At 37.3% G+C, this 16,578-nt stretch overlaps 1 protein-coding gene and 1 long non-coding RNA gene across 3 annotated transcripts; both read right to left on the bottom strand.

Annotated features, from left to right (window-relative positions):
• Positions 1–1,806: 1,806 nt before the first annotated feature.
• On the bottom strand, positions 1,807–6,021 carry LOC308412247. Of its 2 annotated transcripts, none has more exons than XR_013974543.1 (5): positions 5,932–6,021; positions 5,167–5,232; positions 4,661–4,816; positions 4,116–4,208; positions 1,807–3,818 (listed from the first exon to the last, which is right to left on the bottom strand). It is a non-coding gene; the product is annotated as an uncharacterized lncRNA (long non-coding RNA). The 2 variants fall into 2 exon arrangements; XR_013974544.1 differs by lacking the exon at positions 5,932–6,021 and adding an exon at positions 5,776–5,924.
• Positions 6,022–8,781: 2,760 nt separating this feature from the next.
• hsd17b1 (hydroxysteroid (17-beta) dehydrogenase 1) lies at positions 8,782–10,709 on the bottom strand (the record flags this gene model as incomplete). The annotated part of the gene is made up of 6 exons (XM_080905466.1): positions 8,782–8,934; positions 9,377–9,560; positions 9,679–9,772; positions 9,921–10,100; positions 10,185–10,346; positions 10,613–10,709. The coding sequence occupies 6 exons, from the start codon at positions 10,707–10,709 to the stop codon at positions 8,782–8,784; spliced, it is 870 nt and encodes a 289-aa protein (XP_080761592.1).
• Positions 10,710–16,578: the final 5,869 nt, after the last annotated feature.

Here is a 16,578-nt window from a genome sequence, read left to right as displayed (position 1 = left end):
CTATACGTGCTGGCCTCATATCAAATGTGAAGGCAGACTGAGTCTATGTTTGACGTTTGTTTATATCTAATCTTCCTTTTCAAACATTTAAACAGCAGCGAGTCTGCAGCTGAGGGAATACAAATTCAAATTGTCGGAACAGGTTTGCTCGTTTCTTGGATTCATTTGGTGATTTATTAAATGTATAACTGTTATTCTAATCTGCTGCTGAGTCTCTTACACTTTTCTTTATGCTGTATATTTTCACGTCTCTGGAATAGTTGGCAGTTAGATAGTCAGCTGGGAAACTTTGTGTTAACTCATGGAGCTGAGGATATCGTGGATATGCTGACCTCGCTGCGTGGTGTACAGAGCGAGGTCAGCATGATTAATATTCACAATAAAAATATTAGCCGAACATCATGAAGTCTGTATGTGTTTCATAGTGTCGAACAACCTTTGTACAGTTAAAGCCAGCAGTTACTACATGACGGAAACACCAACGTTATCTCTTTTATGTGTTTATACACAGGTCACGCTGATTACTGAACAAAAACCCAAAGATCAGATGTTAAACAGATTTATTTGCTCTCTCTCCTCCTTAAACATGTTTTTAATGTTAGTTATAATTCAGAATTGGCGACTGAAACACGTAGGACACATAAGAACATCAGGAAATAAAACATCGATAAATATAACCTCAGTAAAAGAAGTCAGCGGGGGTTACTACAGCTGTGTACCGGGGCCTGCGCTTTGTCGGTGGGATTGCTTGCGAGGCGAGCGGGTCTATCCCACGCTTTGCCGTGAGACTGGGCAGACATCTCCGAAATCATCGAAACACTTTTGCAAAGAGGCTGTATCTTGACAAACCGACCAGACACATGAAGATTAAACCACTACATTCTCGGCTAAAAAAATATTAAAACGGTATTTGGTAACACACAAACAGGGTTTTTCAAAGCTCAGTTCTGTTAGCTTCCACATGCCGGTTGTTGTGTGCTAGAAACAATGGCCACCAGGCCAAAGCAATGGTTTTGACTCGATCAGCGTTAACCCCGCCCCCTGAGTTTGATGGGTGAGGCTGACAGATAAAATTATTTCATGATGAGAGCCAGGCGCCAGGACTGCCAAAATGAAATAAATAAATATATCATTAAATAATTAATTAAATGTGTCAATAATTAATGAAATGTGTCAATAATTAATTAAAATGTGAAATACATAAATAATTAATTAAATGTGTCAATAATTAATTAATTAAATGTGTCAATAATTAATTAAAATGTGAAATACATAAATAATTAATTAAATGTGTCAATAATTAATTAATTACATGTGTCATAACTATTTATTTAATTAATTAATTCCAATTTTAATTAATTATTGCCACATTTAATTAATTATTTAATGGTGTATTTAATTAATTCATTATGGCAGTCCTGGCGTTCCATAGAACCACACTCAAAAAAATGAAACGTTGACTTTAATTAAAATTATTTTGTCAACAGGTTCCACGAAATTGAATTATGTTAGTTTAAAGCAAAAATCTTTAGTTCATCTAATTTAAAAAAACTACTTAAGATTAACAAGACATATTTAAGACTAACTAAATCAAGTTATGTTGTATGAACATAGATGATATATTTTCAGGTTAGATAGTTTAGATTAGTTACTTCAACACATTTCTTATTTGTGGCAGTAAAATGTTAAATTTAAGTTAGATTAATTCAAATATTATATTTTCAGCCACCTTGTGCTTTATTAATTAGTTTTACAAAAATCTATTTTGTCAACAGGTTCCACACAAATGAATTAAGTACATCCAACTTATTTTTTAAAATTTATTTTATTGCCAACACATTCAGTGAGCATTTGTGTAAACCCAGTCCAAAATAAAACACAACAGCTCATTAGGGTTAGTAATTAACAGTATGTAGACAGATGCAACATCAAGACTTTAAATTAAATGTCTGTATCTACCAGAAATAGAAGAAAAAAAAATGCATTGAAGATCACATAACACATTGATAAGATGACACTTGAGTTATGCACATGTGATGCTAGTAAGGTCTGTGAGTGTTTTTTTCTTTTAGTGTCTAAAATGGATAGCAAAGTTGCTATTTGCAATGATTGCTTAGGGTCAGTCCAGTAACACAATGCCAATGAAGTGCTTTCCTTTAACAATGCAAAGTGAAGTGTCCACCTCAACAGCCACAATTTAAAAAAAAAAAAAAAAAGTAACAACAACAATAATAATAATAATAATAATAATAATAAATAGTCCACTGATATTAGCAATCAAAGAAAATTACATCACCATCCCAAATAAAACTTTAACAAAACATGCCAACATTATGGTCTAACAATAAAACAGCTTGTCAGCGTTCAGTTTTTTTGCAACAGCACAGCAGTAACCATTTAACACTCGCCACTGTCAACATTTATTTTACCAGTGTTTGGGCAAAAAACTTCAGATGGAAACATTTTAACATGGAAACAATTGTTCGTCTTTAAAAGTCCACAAAATATACATTCATCCTGCATTCCCAACTTGGATGATCTGATATCCTCGTGTTGGTGTTGTTCCCAGACCATCATGAAAATGTTGTTCCAGGTTCAACATTGCAAGTGACCAATCACATTGTTGTGACGTTATTCTATTCCAAGCCATTCGTGCATTTATGAAATTCCAATGTTGCAAGGACAATATCAATTCTGCTTACTGTTTATTAAAGGGTTACGGTTAGGGTTAGGGTCAGTTGATCGGCGGACAGAGGCGGTTTCACGCAGCTTAAGTACAGTTTTTTGTTTTACGCCGGTTTTTCCCGAAGTCGCAAAAGTATGACGTCACAACATTCTGATTGGTCACTTGCAATGTTGATCCTGGAACAACATTTAGTATGATGATCTGGGAACAACACCAACACGAGGATATCAGATCAACCTCCTAACTTACCCTTAATTTTAGTATGTATTGCAATTACCTTTACAATGCACACAATGTAACACAAACTGAATATGAACATATTTCCACCTCATAACAATATGCCTTGAACGCTAATATACACACCACCCTTCAACATTTCTGGTGCAGTATCATCTCTCAATTAAATCCTTTAAATCTCAATACTTTTGATTGTCTCTTAGCTTTCAGTCTTGAGGTTAACTGAGATTCAGTGCATATATCCCACCCATTAAGAGTGCACATGCAGAGGCCAGGTCTTCCAGGTCATGCAGGACACACTAGATGGTTATACCCACTGTAGGGTAATTTCCAATAAACCAAGTTCAAAAAAGAAGAGTCTATGGCTGACGCGTGTTCCTGGTTTCCAAAAGAAATGCTTCCAGTTGCATTATGATTTGAAGACTGTTTATTTATTACAAACGGAAGATGTAACAATGAACTCCTTCCTAAAAAGCATGAAAGTTCCAAAAAATAGCAGTTATCCAGAACTAGCTGTGCACACGGTCAGAAAACCGTGAGACTCCTAACCTCTCTGTCCATGCTCCTCCCCTTCCCTCTCACACAGGGTTTCATGCTACTATTGCACTTACATAATTAAAGTGAGAGGTACCCCCTTTTAGGTTCCAATCCCAAAACAGTGACTTAAAATTACTTTATGTAAACACATATATTTTCACATTTATTAATCCTGAAAAGATGACTTATGTAATGAATCTATGAATTATAAAACAAACATGAACTCAATCGTAAATAAAAATATAAAGCAGACGTCTGGCGCTTACACCCACATCGGCTGGAGGAGTGCTGGCATCAGCTCTTTCGATGGTAAAGATAGCAAGGGTAATTTGTTCCAGCTCCCTCTGAACAGCTGTAGCTTAGACACAAAAACATAGAAAAATGGCATCCAGTTTTAAAAAAAGAAAGAAAAAGGGCCAAAGCTACCCTTTAATGACGTAAACACAATATTAGGAACATGCACCCCAGTGCGCCACTATTTTAGACTACAGATTCAACGATAAATATAAATAGTTTGGGTATACAAGAAGATTTCCCAAAACATTTAAACAGGTTCCATGCAAATTACAACAACAACAACATTACAACATGCAACAACATTAGTTATTCAAAATTTGGTTTAATACAGATAAAAAACTAAACTAAAATTACCAACCAATTATTCTTTGAAGAGGATGCTTGGGTCTTCATTCAGGTAAAAAGGTAGTGCCCTGAGGACACACTCCCTCCCCTTTTCAATGGTTTCCTTCTGTAGAGAGTGGCAGAGATACAGGAAGAGAAAACAGATATACTTTAGGATGACAGAAACTCACATTATACGCAAAATGAATGACATAGCCACTGCACAGATAGACATGTACACAAGACCAACTAATCATCACATGGACATGAATAGTTAACCTGTTGGGCAGGGTTTCCACCACATTATATATGTCCATAATGGAGGTAAAGACAAACTAATACATCATCTTTTTTGCATTCAAAACATAACATAAAAACATTCACTTCTGGTTTAACCTAAATCAAGGGATCAGATTTTACATATGTTTAGGTAATTTAAATTTTCCAACGTTTTGAGTACCAAACTTTGTCTTGCTTAATATAAATGTAAGTGCACTGTGCAGCTACCATACACTAGCTGTTTAAATTTGAAAATGATCTTATTAGCCATAATATTTTGCTACCAACAGAATAACGCACCTGTGTGGCTGGGGCCAAAGTTTGTCTAATTTTCTTCCCTGCAACGCCTCCTTTTTTCTTGAAGACTTTTATGAGCTGGTCAGTGTATTGGTCAAGTTGTGTAAAAAGCCTTGGAACATGTGCAGCAGTAGTAATCCTCACATATTCTGCTTCCACCTGAAAATATGTCAACAAACACAACATACTGTACTGTAAATATACATACTATATGTACACATATACAAACTAAAACTAATGTAGTAAGACCTCATTAAAGCTATAATTTTAACACAAACATTTACACAAAATGCTAATGGAGCCATTACAGCTTTTATTGTTATTTATCAAGTTCCAAAAAATATTGATCACAGCTGATCTGAAAAGAATTTCATGCCTCAGGCCCTTGAACTGCAACCTTTACCATGGTTCAGATGTGGAGAAGAAATAACAGGGGCATGGCATGGGTCACAAAAGAAAACTTAACTTATAAAACAGTTTTGTTTTTAAAAGTATAACAGTTCACATACCACATACAAGCTCAGCAATACCACATACACCACATCAGTATAGGAGGGAGCAGGTAAAGGCAGGATCTGAGATTTATAAAGAAAAAAAATAATTAATTCCTTAATTTCAAGAAGCAAATTATTGTTTGAATTACAACTAAATAAAATACTACTCAGAAGAAAAGCAAGAGATTGACACTGCCATGTGCTAACTTTCTATAGAAGCAATTATCACCAGGTCTGTCGACCTCCATTGTCTGTTCACTCATATGTCTTGAATAATTTTATTAAAAAAAATTAAGTGTGTACTTTCACAAACTGTAATTTATAACTACATTGATATGTATAACTCCGCTAGGAAACATGCTGTATTTACAGACCATTTTTACATAATACAGATTACTGATAGAGCAGAACAATGGTGTCACAGTGGCTTTCGCCCTTGACTTTTTGGATTTTAAATGTCACTTTATGCTATCCTTGCTATCCTATTCGATATTTCCGACTCTCGGATTACAGAAAAGGAATCCCAAGAAAGCAAATGGAAAAATAACCCCTTGAAAGAATAACCCCATGAACCCCTGTAGCTAATCCCTTAATAAAACAAAAAACAATAAAAATGTTTCTTACACAGTCCACAAAATAAGCATGTCCAGGACCCAGTAAAACTAATGTAAAACAAGCACACGCAAACGATATAACATGTCTTGTAAGACAAACGCAAAATATAACCATGCTGGACATATAGATACTACACAACATAGTCAAAGAAAAAAGTGGTCTTACCTCTCAAAGAAACAGCAGCTTGGCGCCAAAACAGCCTTTTTCAGTTAAATTTGAAGTCTTGCGCATGAGCAGGCACAAGCCGTGAAACCTTCTTGTTCTGCGCGGTTTCATTACAACTGTTTTTGCATTACTGCCACCTTGTGGATATACAAGGTATATCGATCCTAATTGACTTAAATGTTATGCGATCAAGTAACACATTAGTATTATGTACGTTGAATAATAGACACAATTACGTAGACTTGATTAGAAAAACATATGTTAACTTAACAAAAACATATATTTTAAGTAAAATGAAAATAAATAATTAATATACACTGAACAATCCACCTCATTCATTTTTTTGAGTGCACGTGTTTCCTCAAAAATGTGTGAAAAAGGCCTAAGAAGTAGATTTTGTATCGTTTAGTGTGTATTTATGAAGTGATACTAGGACCAACTATAGTTGCATAGCCTTATATATAACCCACATGTTGAAAAGGCAGGTCCACGTTCAGTCAGCTGCATGAACCCTAGGATTAATTTGTGACTGAATTAAAGTGTTTGACAACCAAGTTCAAAGAACTTTTTAAGGTTTCAAAGATCAAGCCAACTCGAGTCCAGGAAAGCACATGATGTGTGCACATGATGAACTTGGACTTGAATACAGAGTAATAAAGATAAAGTTCACAGTGACTGTAGAGGTAATGTTTAATGTAGAAGTAGGCTAGCTTTGGGACAGGAGAAAAACTAGATTTAGTTTTCATACATTATACAACAGCTGTTGCCTAATTCTTACTACACAGATCTCCGTAATACAGCTGACACTTGAAAGTCAGCATGCCTTTAAGTGTTGCTGAATTAAGTGGCTATGAGGTAACACAGCGAGAAGAGGCGGTGCAAGATCCATTTAAGTATCTTCGAGAGTGGAATTAGGGCACTTGAGAAGGGAAGGGTTTAAGAAGCACCATTAGTCTTATTAAGGACAGGTCAGAAACTTCTAGGTGCAGACAAGATAACCTGTCTCATGTTAGAATAGGAACTACTCATGGGCTCAACAACCCCAGACTGAGCCAGACACAAGGAACGGATGCTGTGCCAGCTGGCCCTCCTTCAGTCTTTATACATTTAACTTTACAGAGTTCATTGCTTTAAAAGCTAAACGTCAGTATGTTAAGATTATCCCTGTAATCTATTATAACACAACAAGATTTCTTTACTTTCCTTTTAAAACTCCTTAGATTTCATTTAAAATGGAAAGCCACTCAAGGCCGTTCTTTGTTTCTCTGATCTTGAATCATAATTTCTATTAGCCTTTGTCTTTTTTAATGTCACTGTTGTGTAAAGATGTCACTGAAATAGTATTTTTTGTACTTGCATCTTAGTAGCTACATATAATCGTTGACAGGCCTGTAGTCGATCAGCTGATAGATATCATCATACACCCTTTGTAATGGGTACATAAGAAAATTTGCCTACAACATGCAGGCTTCTGGGATAAAACACACTTGTTAAATTTCCAGTGTTATTATGTAATTATCTATAAATTAGGTCATTTGTTTGTTTTCTGTGGGAATATATATGATCAGTGGACAGAGTTAGTAGTCAGAACTACTGTTCTTCAGGAACTTCACTGGCTCCCTGTGAAATTCCGGATAATTTTCAAACTTCTTCTGCTCACCTTCAAGGCCCTTCATAACCTCGCTCCTTCTTACCTTTCTGACCTGTTAACCACCACTTGTTCTGCCCGTTCACTTCGTTCTTCTTCTTCTGTCCAGCTTACTGTACCTTCCTTCCGCCTCACCACCATGGGAAGCAGAGCTTTCAGCTGCTCTGCTCCCAGGCTGTGGAATTCTCTGCCCCCTGAAATAAGAAATATTGGTTCTCTCCCCCAGTTTAAATCCCAACTCAAAACTCATCTGTTCAAATCTGCATATTCACTGTGAATACACTGTTTGTTCATGTTATCTTGTGCTTTATTTTATTGTTCTTATTCTGCCATTGTTTTACTAATTGTTTTATCCTATTGTAAAGTGTCCTTGGGTGACTTGAAAGGCGCTCATAAATAAAATTTATTATTATTATTATTATAGAACTAGCTGTATAAATGGAAACTGTTGCACAATTTCACTGTTTCACATAATCCCTTACATAACAATGAATACTTATGAAATATGCTTTATGATACTTTATCTGCATTATCAAATAGTCATAGCAGTTTTCCCTTACTGCAGACAGAGATACTGTGCAGGGGCCACAATAGCACCTGTAGATAAATTCACAAAAAGTATACAAGCCAAATTATTCAAGTTATTTCAGGTATTTAAAAACTTCATTTATTGATATATTCTTTACATATTTATGCCAGAATGGGAAATTTAAAGCAAGCATTCAAGCAAGCTATAGAAAAGAAACATATAGTGTCTGTCATTCATACAGAAGTCCCCTATATGACCATTTGTGCTTAAAACAGCAAATCAAAAATCGTCTACGAAAATTCTGCACGCAGTGTTTTGACTTTTATAATGAATGCAGTGATTTGAAGCACGATAGCTCAAAGTAAAAAATATGCAAGCTAGTGTGGGTGGAACTAGAGGAATGCAGAAACTGCTCTATCGCTCAAGCATCAGGAATAATGCTTATCAAAAATGTCTCCACCAACTAGAACAGAGTCTATTTTTACATTTTTGTCTTATGATAAGGAGTACTATGTTTAGGCCTTACACAAAAATAGAACATGGAGTGAATCCTGTGAACTCTACTCTAGACTGTGTTTCAGGAGTCAAGGGTATTTGAGCAAAACATTAACCCGTGTACATAAAGTAAAACAGGAACAACATTTACACACGAAGTGATGCAGTCGTTACAAAATTATTGCTCCTCAGGTGAGAAAATGATTTTGCTCATAGCACTGATGTATGAGTCATCTGGTTCTGTGACCTTCAGTTGGGTTACAGGTGGCCCAGTAGTGCTGGTGAAGTATCTGAAGGCAGGGCTGGGTGACTGGATGGCATCTAGAAATACCTTCAGGAAAAAACCAAACACATAATAGTAGACACGTTTAGAGATTTAAATAAATTTTATACATATGTGTGTGGTTAGCACATGAAAGCTCACTCATTTATTTGAGCTCTAAAATGATCAATGTCTGGGTTAAATCACTGAATGATTAGTGTTGAGGGATGTATTAATTTTATTTTAACAGAAAAAAGAAAATGATTCAGTGTATTTTAAAATGATTTAATATTACTTAACTCCTTTCTTATTTTGCATGCCAGCCTGCAGACATAATATGTTATTTCAGGCTGTGTATTGTGGATGTAAAAGGTCAACTATGGACAACAATTGTCATACTTAAAATGCATTGTCCCTATAAAATTAAGCAAATGTAATTAAATGTTGCCATTGTTTAAAACCTCAAATAGAAATTAATGAAGTTATGATTTTCTGTAAACATGGAACATACCTTCACAATATCCTCAGTGTCTTGTGCAGCATTTTGGAAAATAGATCTACAATGCTGCAGGTATTTTTCATACAGCCTTTGTGTCTGGGTGTCAACCTGTTGGAGAGACGTATCCCCAAGCTCCGTCTTCTTCAGGTTGACCAAGAAGTCAGTGTTGACTGGACCACACTCAATGAGACTCACACTGTAGGATGTAGCATTTGGACAATGGTGTATCTTAATTCATATTTGCGTCTTAATTTTATACACACAAGTAGTCTTTGAACTAACGAGACAACATGCAGCCAACTTATGAAACTTACTGAATGTTGAAGTGTTTCAGGAGAATAGCCAAACTCTCACATGCTCCCTCTATTGCAAATTTACTGGCACAGTAGACCTCGTTAAATGGGAGCCCTATAAGAAACTCTAAAAGCTTATTTTGGAAATTCTATGCATGGTAACAAGTATCAACATGATCTAATTATAGGGTTTCCATCAAATCACTACAAAAACTGCACATGCAGAACATTGTTGACATTCCTCAACCATCTGCACTTCTCACCATGAAGGCCTCCGGTGCTGCCAGTGACCAGAATGCGTCCCTGGCTCTGAGCCTTCATCTGTGGCAGGAATGCCTGGATGGTCTGGATGGTACCTAGGAGGTTAACCTCCAGGATGTGCCTCATTGAGTTCAAAGACTGCACCTCCAGTGGCCCCATCAAACCCACACCAGCATTACACACTGCAAATAGCAAGGATAAGCACATTAACCCACTCAAATCACATTTTCCAATCCTAATCGGAACACACTGGCACGGGTCCATACCCAGAATGTTTATGCGTTTTTCCACAATCCTATCTCTTGCATCCAGGATGGACTGCCGATCGGTCACATCCATTTGGAGTATGTCCAAAGTATCCCTGTGCAGGCCTTTCACGCTCTCCAAAAGACGCTCCTTTTTAGACAAGTTTCTCATTGTTGCATACACTGAACAGAAAGCTTCAGTTAATGATGAGTTTGAATGTGTATGTAAAAAGGAATTTACAGAGTTGACCCCCAAGGAGGTAAATGGTTTTCACACAACATTTAATTAACAATGTACATGGAAGATTCATCTGCTAAGTTATTTGTGTAGGTCACATAAAATTGCACAGTGTACATCATCTTAGTGGTTTTACTGGTTCTTAAAAGCCAGTCTTTAATGTAATGTATATTCTCAAAGAGAAGATTGACACATACACAGCTGTGGTTACCTTTGAATGTTTTGTCTGGGTCTGAAGCAAGCCGGACAGCCAAGCTGAGACCGATCCCCGAGGAGCAGCCTGTGATGAGCACCACCTTTTTATCCATGGAGCCTAACTCACCTACATTAAAAGAGCCGGTGGAGCAAAGCGAGGAGGATACTGCAAAATGAGCCACGGAATAAAATGGAGGCATGTTAAAACTGTTTTTACATCTTACGCTATCACAAGGACATTTAAGACTAAACATCTGCCCATTATCAGCCAGCTGGAGTCCTTCTATTTTTTTCTCATGTCCTTGTTGATATAGTTTCATTCCTTCCACCTGAGATGCGTGGGAAACAGATTGTCATGTTTTTGAGTGGTTGATGAATTTTCCAGCAATATAAGTGCATGCACGTTTATATAGGCTGGCTGTGGAAATATAATGTGTGTGCATTTCAGAAAAATATTAGTTTAGAGAAAGAACAACATTGTTTTTTTAACATATTAACAATGTGTCTGTGCATTGGCTACATTTTTAATTGGCACCGATGACATGAGCACCAGGTGGCAGCAAAACCCTGTACTGGACTTGTACCACACAACTAAAGCCACACTGACCTCTGGGGGCTTGATCGAGGAAAAGAAACATCTCACAATAGTGAGAAAGGGAACAATGGATTTTATTTTAGGACATCAAGTCATCAAGTTTAAGTTTTGTTCATTAAGTGCTGTTCTCATAAGGTCGTTGACTCACATCCTGTTTACAGATTTGTATTGGGTGAAGGTCTACGTATTCTGTGCTCCATGTGCTACACCAGCTGATAAAAAAACTCTCTAAAAATGGTATTAAATGACCCTTTGAGAGAGATTAGTTTTCTTTTGTACTGTTCGCAAATTTAAGGATAAGCTTCTATAATTAGAAGCTGAGTTAAATTCAAGCACAAGGGAAAAAATTGAGTGTTTTCATGCAAAGGTGTAAAACCAGTCTAACGTAATCCTCAGTCTTGTCACCTTTGATCACACGTGTTTGGAAAAGAAGCATTTCCAAAATAAAAACTGCAAACTAAATGGGTTTTTAATGCTGGGAGGAAATAAACGAGGAAGTACGTATATTTCAATTTCAACAAGGATTCTGTTCAGGTGTTTTATCGTGCAAGTTCTTAATGATGATGATTAAATTAAGTTAATATTTGCATAGGAGTGAGTTTTAAATAGGCTCCCAAGAAAGTATAGATAAGAAATAATAAAAATTTAGCAACCATTTAGCGATCGTGAACGGTCAGAATTTACAATAAAATTAACGTAAATTTTCTTTCTATTCAGAACCAGCAAAAGATTGTTATTAAGAATCATACAGTGTATTCTATTCTACTATTTCTTTAATCTCTCCCTGTGCTGTTATCATAACATTTGCATTCTTTTACAGCTGAGTGTTTCTGGTAAGTCAAAATAACTTGCATCTCTATGGAACATTTCAGCAGGCGGATTTAAAAAGAATTTCTTATGTTGATGGGACCAAACCAAGTAGGAATTTCCTGCCATTTTGTTGCGTTCCTCTCCTTGAGATGGCATCAGCTTGGCTGCTGTCCCAGAGTCTGTGGGACAGATAACAGCAGGCCTTGAACCTCTTTCAAATATCTTAAACTCCCAAGCATTGTTCAAACTCTTGTACTGGTTGACCTCAGAAATTTAACAGGTTTTATTTTGCTGTATGTTTTATTCATGCCGTATGCACATATGTTCATATGTACGTTGTTATAGTTGTTGAATAAAAGGTGATGAGAAGCATGGAACTTTCTGTGGCTGCTATGCGCAAATGCCGCTGGAAAATGAAAACTGATTATGCATGCATCTTTTTCTGTCTCCTTTAATCCGAAATGCACAGGCTGCACGTCCTCCATTAGGTGTCTTTAGGCTATCTCCCATGGGAGGTTCCTGCTCCACATGGCCTGCAGGCTCCCTTTGGCCCAGTAATTATCAAGACAAGGTCTAGTGGAGGTGCACGCTGGCCTGGAAAAGCCTTTAAAATGCCTGTTAAGCAGGACCAGCTCCCAGCACTCAAATTAAACAGACTTCTGCAGATCTCACAGCTGCTGATGAAAAAAAAACAAGGATATCACACATACAGAGCTGTGTCTTTGTGGCATTTTTCGGAGACAAGTAAAGTGCTTGATGGAGAGTCTGCCGTTGAGGTTGCAGAATCAGAATCAGAATCAGAATCAGAAAGGGTTTTATTGCCAAATGTTGAGCAGGTTTACAACATTAGGAAATTGCTGCGGTGCTTCAGTGCAAACATACTGTCAAAAATTACGCTTAAATAGACATGAAAATAAAAATAAGAATAAGAATTAAAGTGCTAAGTAGATAAGGCTGGCCTTCTGCACTGAGATCACAGGGCAAATAGTGAAAGAGCTACTGTATATAGTACTTAAGGGGGGAAAAGCATGCCAGCTTGCTCCTGTCTGTCTGTTCATGTGCTCCCCCTGCGGTGGACTGAGAGTCACATTGAACTTTGCTGTTCCAAAACAGACCCATGTGATGTAGACCCAGCAGGGTTTCAACAGCAGTGAGCGGCTTCAGAACCAGATGGGCTCAACAGGATATCCCATGTGAGAGTAATGAGCAGAAGTGAAAGAGCTGAAGACGTGTAGTGGTGGTTGTGGTGAAACTTAAATGTCACGCTATACCTGATAACAAGGTTAAATGAGGCTTCACTGGGGGCGTTTAAAGTAAACTAAGTAGCGTTCTCGACACTTTTTCCTCTTTGTATACGTGTAGTACAACAAAAAACCATTTCTACGCAGGTATATCAGAGCTTCCTTATCTGTCATGCCTTTCTATGAGATAATGTTATCACAATAGTTCTCCAAAACAACAGTAAGACAAAAGTCTTATGAAGTTGTCTCGAAGCTGATACTTGGTAAATATTCATTGATGATATTAAGGCGCTCTAAAATTATTACATTTCTTTTTTTGTTTGCTTCTCTGTAGGTTTTAAGGACATGCAAACCTGCTGTGACTCTGATTCTTATATAGGTCAGGGTTTTCTGTGTCATGTCGTCTAATAAAAACTGCAGTCACTAAAAAGTCTTTGCACAGTTGATGCAGATAATAAAACGGATGCTGTTCCTTTGAAGACAGAAATGCCACACAAATGGTATAATTTGATTGGTGTGTCTCGTGTTGTCTACATGCCAGTAGATAATGTGACTTTGTTTTGATTTGAACTTTAATTCCCGTCCAGCCACCTGAAAGCTTTTATTTCACTCAATAAAATGTGCACGTGTAAACTACAAAAATAAGTAAACTGTCTGTGTGTGGGAGTCATTCTGGGCTTCTGTCTGTTGCAGTTGGCTTTATTTACTCATATGTTACAGGAAAAAAATAGAAGGTATCCCCTGTCCTGTGAAACCTACTGCACAACTCGGACCCAAGCGAGAGATCAAATGTATTCCCCGTTCTGAGAATTCATCCAGGAAGATAAAACCCAAACCGAGTCTTTATATCGCATGCCTGCTTAAAAACTGCCAACTGTTGAGAGATGTGGCTTTTGCAAATTGTTTCGTTCTGACAACCTTGGAGCTCATGGCAGGTTTACTTCTGTAAAGATCAGTTTTTCACAGTTCTTCACATGGTAACATACTGTAGAAGCAGTGGGGCTTATTCGGTCCTGGTAAAATCATCATAAGTGAAACAGGAGAGGATAAGTGGAAAGTATGAAGGGTTTTGAGCTCACATGTACTGAGGCATTTTTGTATTTTCTGATGTACAGAAGGTAAACGATTTTAACACAAAAGCTCATTATTTACTATCCTTTAAAATGTATACTGTTGTAAAAGTTTTATTCTTAAGAAATCCAAACAATCTTAAAGCATTACTCGCAAACAAGCTGTACTTTCATAATTCAGTGTGCTTGCTGTGAGTCGAGGAAACAAATATAGACGTCAGTATTTCGGGTGAAGGCCATTAAAGCAAAGGTCATGTATAAGTTGCATGGGAGGACATTATATTTTATACACGTTTTTTATTTTTCTCAGATATTTTGATATCAGAGATCTTTCAGGGTTATTTTTTTAAAGTACCGTGCTTGACACAAGGCTCTACGTCAGCCGTAACCCAGATGGCCATTGCTTGACCTGCCGGTTTGGCATTCCACGGGACCCATTTGTGTACAAAACCTCTGCAGTCCAGGAAATGTCAAGCATTGTGTCATGGGAAATGTCTTCTTGCCTTGGATTAACTTTTCTAGACATTCTTTTTCGTCATGACATTGAGGACATCCTGTTCTCTTCTGGGCCTTTAAGCACTGGAGTCTGTCTTGGGACTAGACCTGGCAGTGGACTGATATCTTAGTCGCATCTTGAGCAAAATGTCAAAACAGCACAGTGTTAGCATGTACGCTGTGCCTCCTGCAGCTGCACCATCATAAAAAAAATTGTTTGGTCGACAGACACAAATCTATCTGACTTAGTATCAAAAGCTTTCTCTGTTGTGAGATCGAACTCTTTAGATAACATACACAAGAAAATATGGACCATCAAAATGTAGATTTTGATCAAAAAAGAGTTTTTAAGAGAAACTCCATATCCAGCTTGGTGGAGCTCATCAAACATCAGACTAAAGCCTTAGAAATGAATCATTTCATAAATATTTGGTGGATATAGTGAGAATGCCCTGCAGCAGATATTTCAGAGTTTTAAATTCTTGTTCAGCTTGCGGTGTCTTTGTTCCAGGTGCAGCTGGTGAGAAACAGCAAGCATTCCATGCATCAGTGTTTCTCTGTGATGTGGTGATATAAAGTGATGTCTGGTGTGTCAAGGCATGTAAGTGACTCAGGTATGCAGGTGTATCTCTGATACTGTGCAAAAAGAGTTTGCAGCAGTAAGGCAAGCAGAGAGTAATACTACCACTCTCACTTGGCACAGATGCTTCCTTTTTCCTTCAGTCTGCACTTCCTCTTTCTTCTAATTTCTTTGAGTGATTCACTTTTTTTTTTGTCTGAATCATTTCTAAATAATGCTTCTCTATTAGCATTGTTATCACCCTTCCCACACGCACTGATGAAATCAGGAGCACACCCACCCCACACCTGGTTACCTGGACGCACTTTGTTTACAGTTAGCTTAGAAACACTGTAACCAGGAATGCAGGCATTGCATAATGCATTGTGTTAACAAGTAACAGCTCATTCGCAGAGATAGACATGCACACAACTATCACAGTACACTCCTTTTCTCTGAAACTGCAAATGTGTTTTTGCATTTTGCACTCACACATGCCTCTGCCTTTCTTTTTCCGAAGCCCTTTCCTGTCTGTGTGCAAATGCTTAACAAACCCACTTCCCCTAACTCTCAAATGCACAGTTCACATAGTTCTCAGCTGTCAAGATGGGCAGTCTTTAGATTTTTTTTATTGAAGTTTAATCGCAAAGTTTGTTTTAGTGTCTGTTTGCGTGTAAAGGGGGTCCTTTTCTGAGCAACAACCGTTAACGTTTTACGTAAGCTCTAGTAAAACTTTGGCACGGAGACAATAACTGTTGTGCTAAGAATTATAATAACACTCCCCAGGACACGCCAAGGTTATATAATATTTTTTTGTAGGCTTTCAGTTCCCGGGAGCCAAATTTCATGCACCTGTGGCATGCAAACCTCTTAACTATCAGCGTGAGAACGTTATCTATTCTTTTTCTAATTAACATATTTAAATGATCGTGTTTTCTCACCACCCTTTGTCACATTCTCTCTGTCCCTTGCATGCAAACTACTTCTTGTTATTAAGAGAATAGGGAGAAATGCTGTCTAACCTCATTTTTAACATACCAATTCTGGTTTAGTGTTTTTCTTGTCGCCATGGTTCTCTTTTTTGGTGTGGTCCTTGCCTGGTTTGTTTATGCCATATTTGAGAAAAGGATTCAGTGAATCAGAGATAGTCATGCCCTCCAATGAAAACAGATTAATCCATTCCCAAATGACTCACAGAATCCCAGTTGCTTA

Source organism: Rhamphochromis sp. 'chilingali' (genome assembly GCF_963969265.1).
Source record: "Rhamphochromis sp. 'chilingali' genome assembly, chromosome: 15".
NCBI classification, from domain to species: Eukaryota; Metazoa; Chordata; class Actinopteri; order Cichliformes; family Cichlidae; genus Rhamphochromis; species Rhamphochromis sp. 'chilingali'.
The sequence above is the reverse complement of the archived record's forward strand: the minus strand, read 5'-3'. Positions and strand labels throughout refer to the sequence as shown.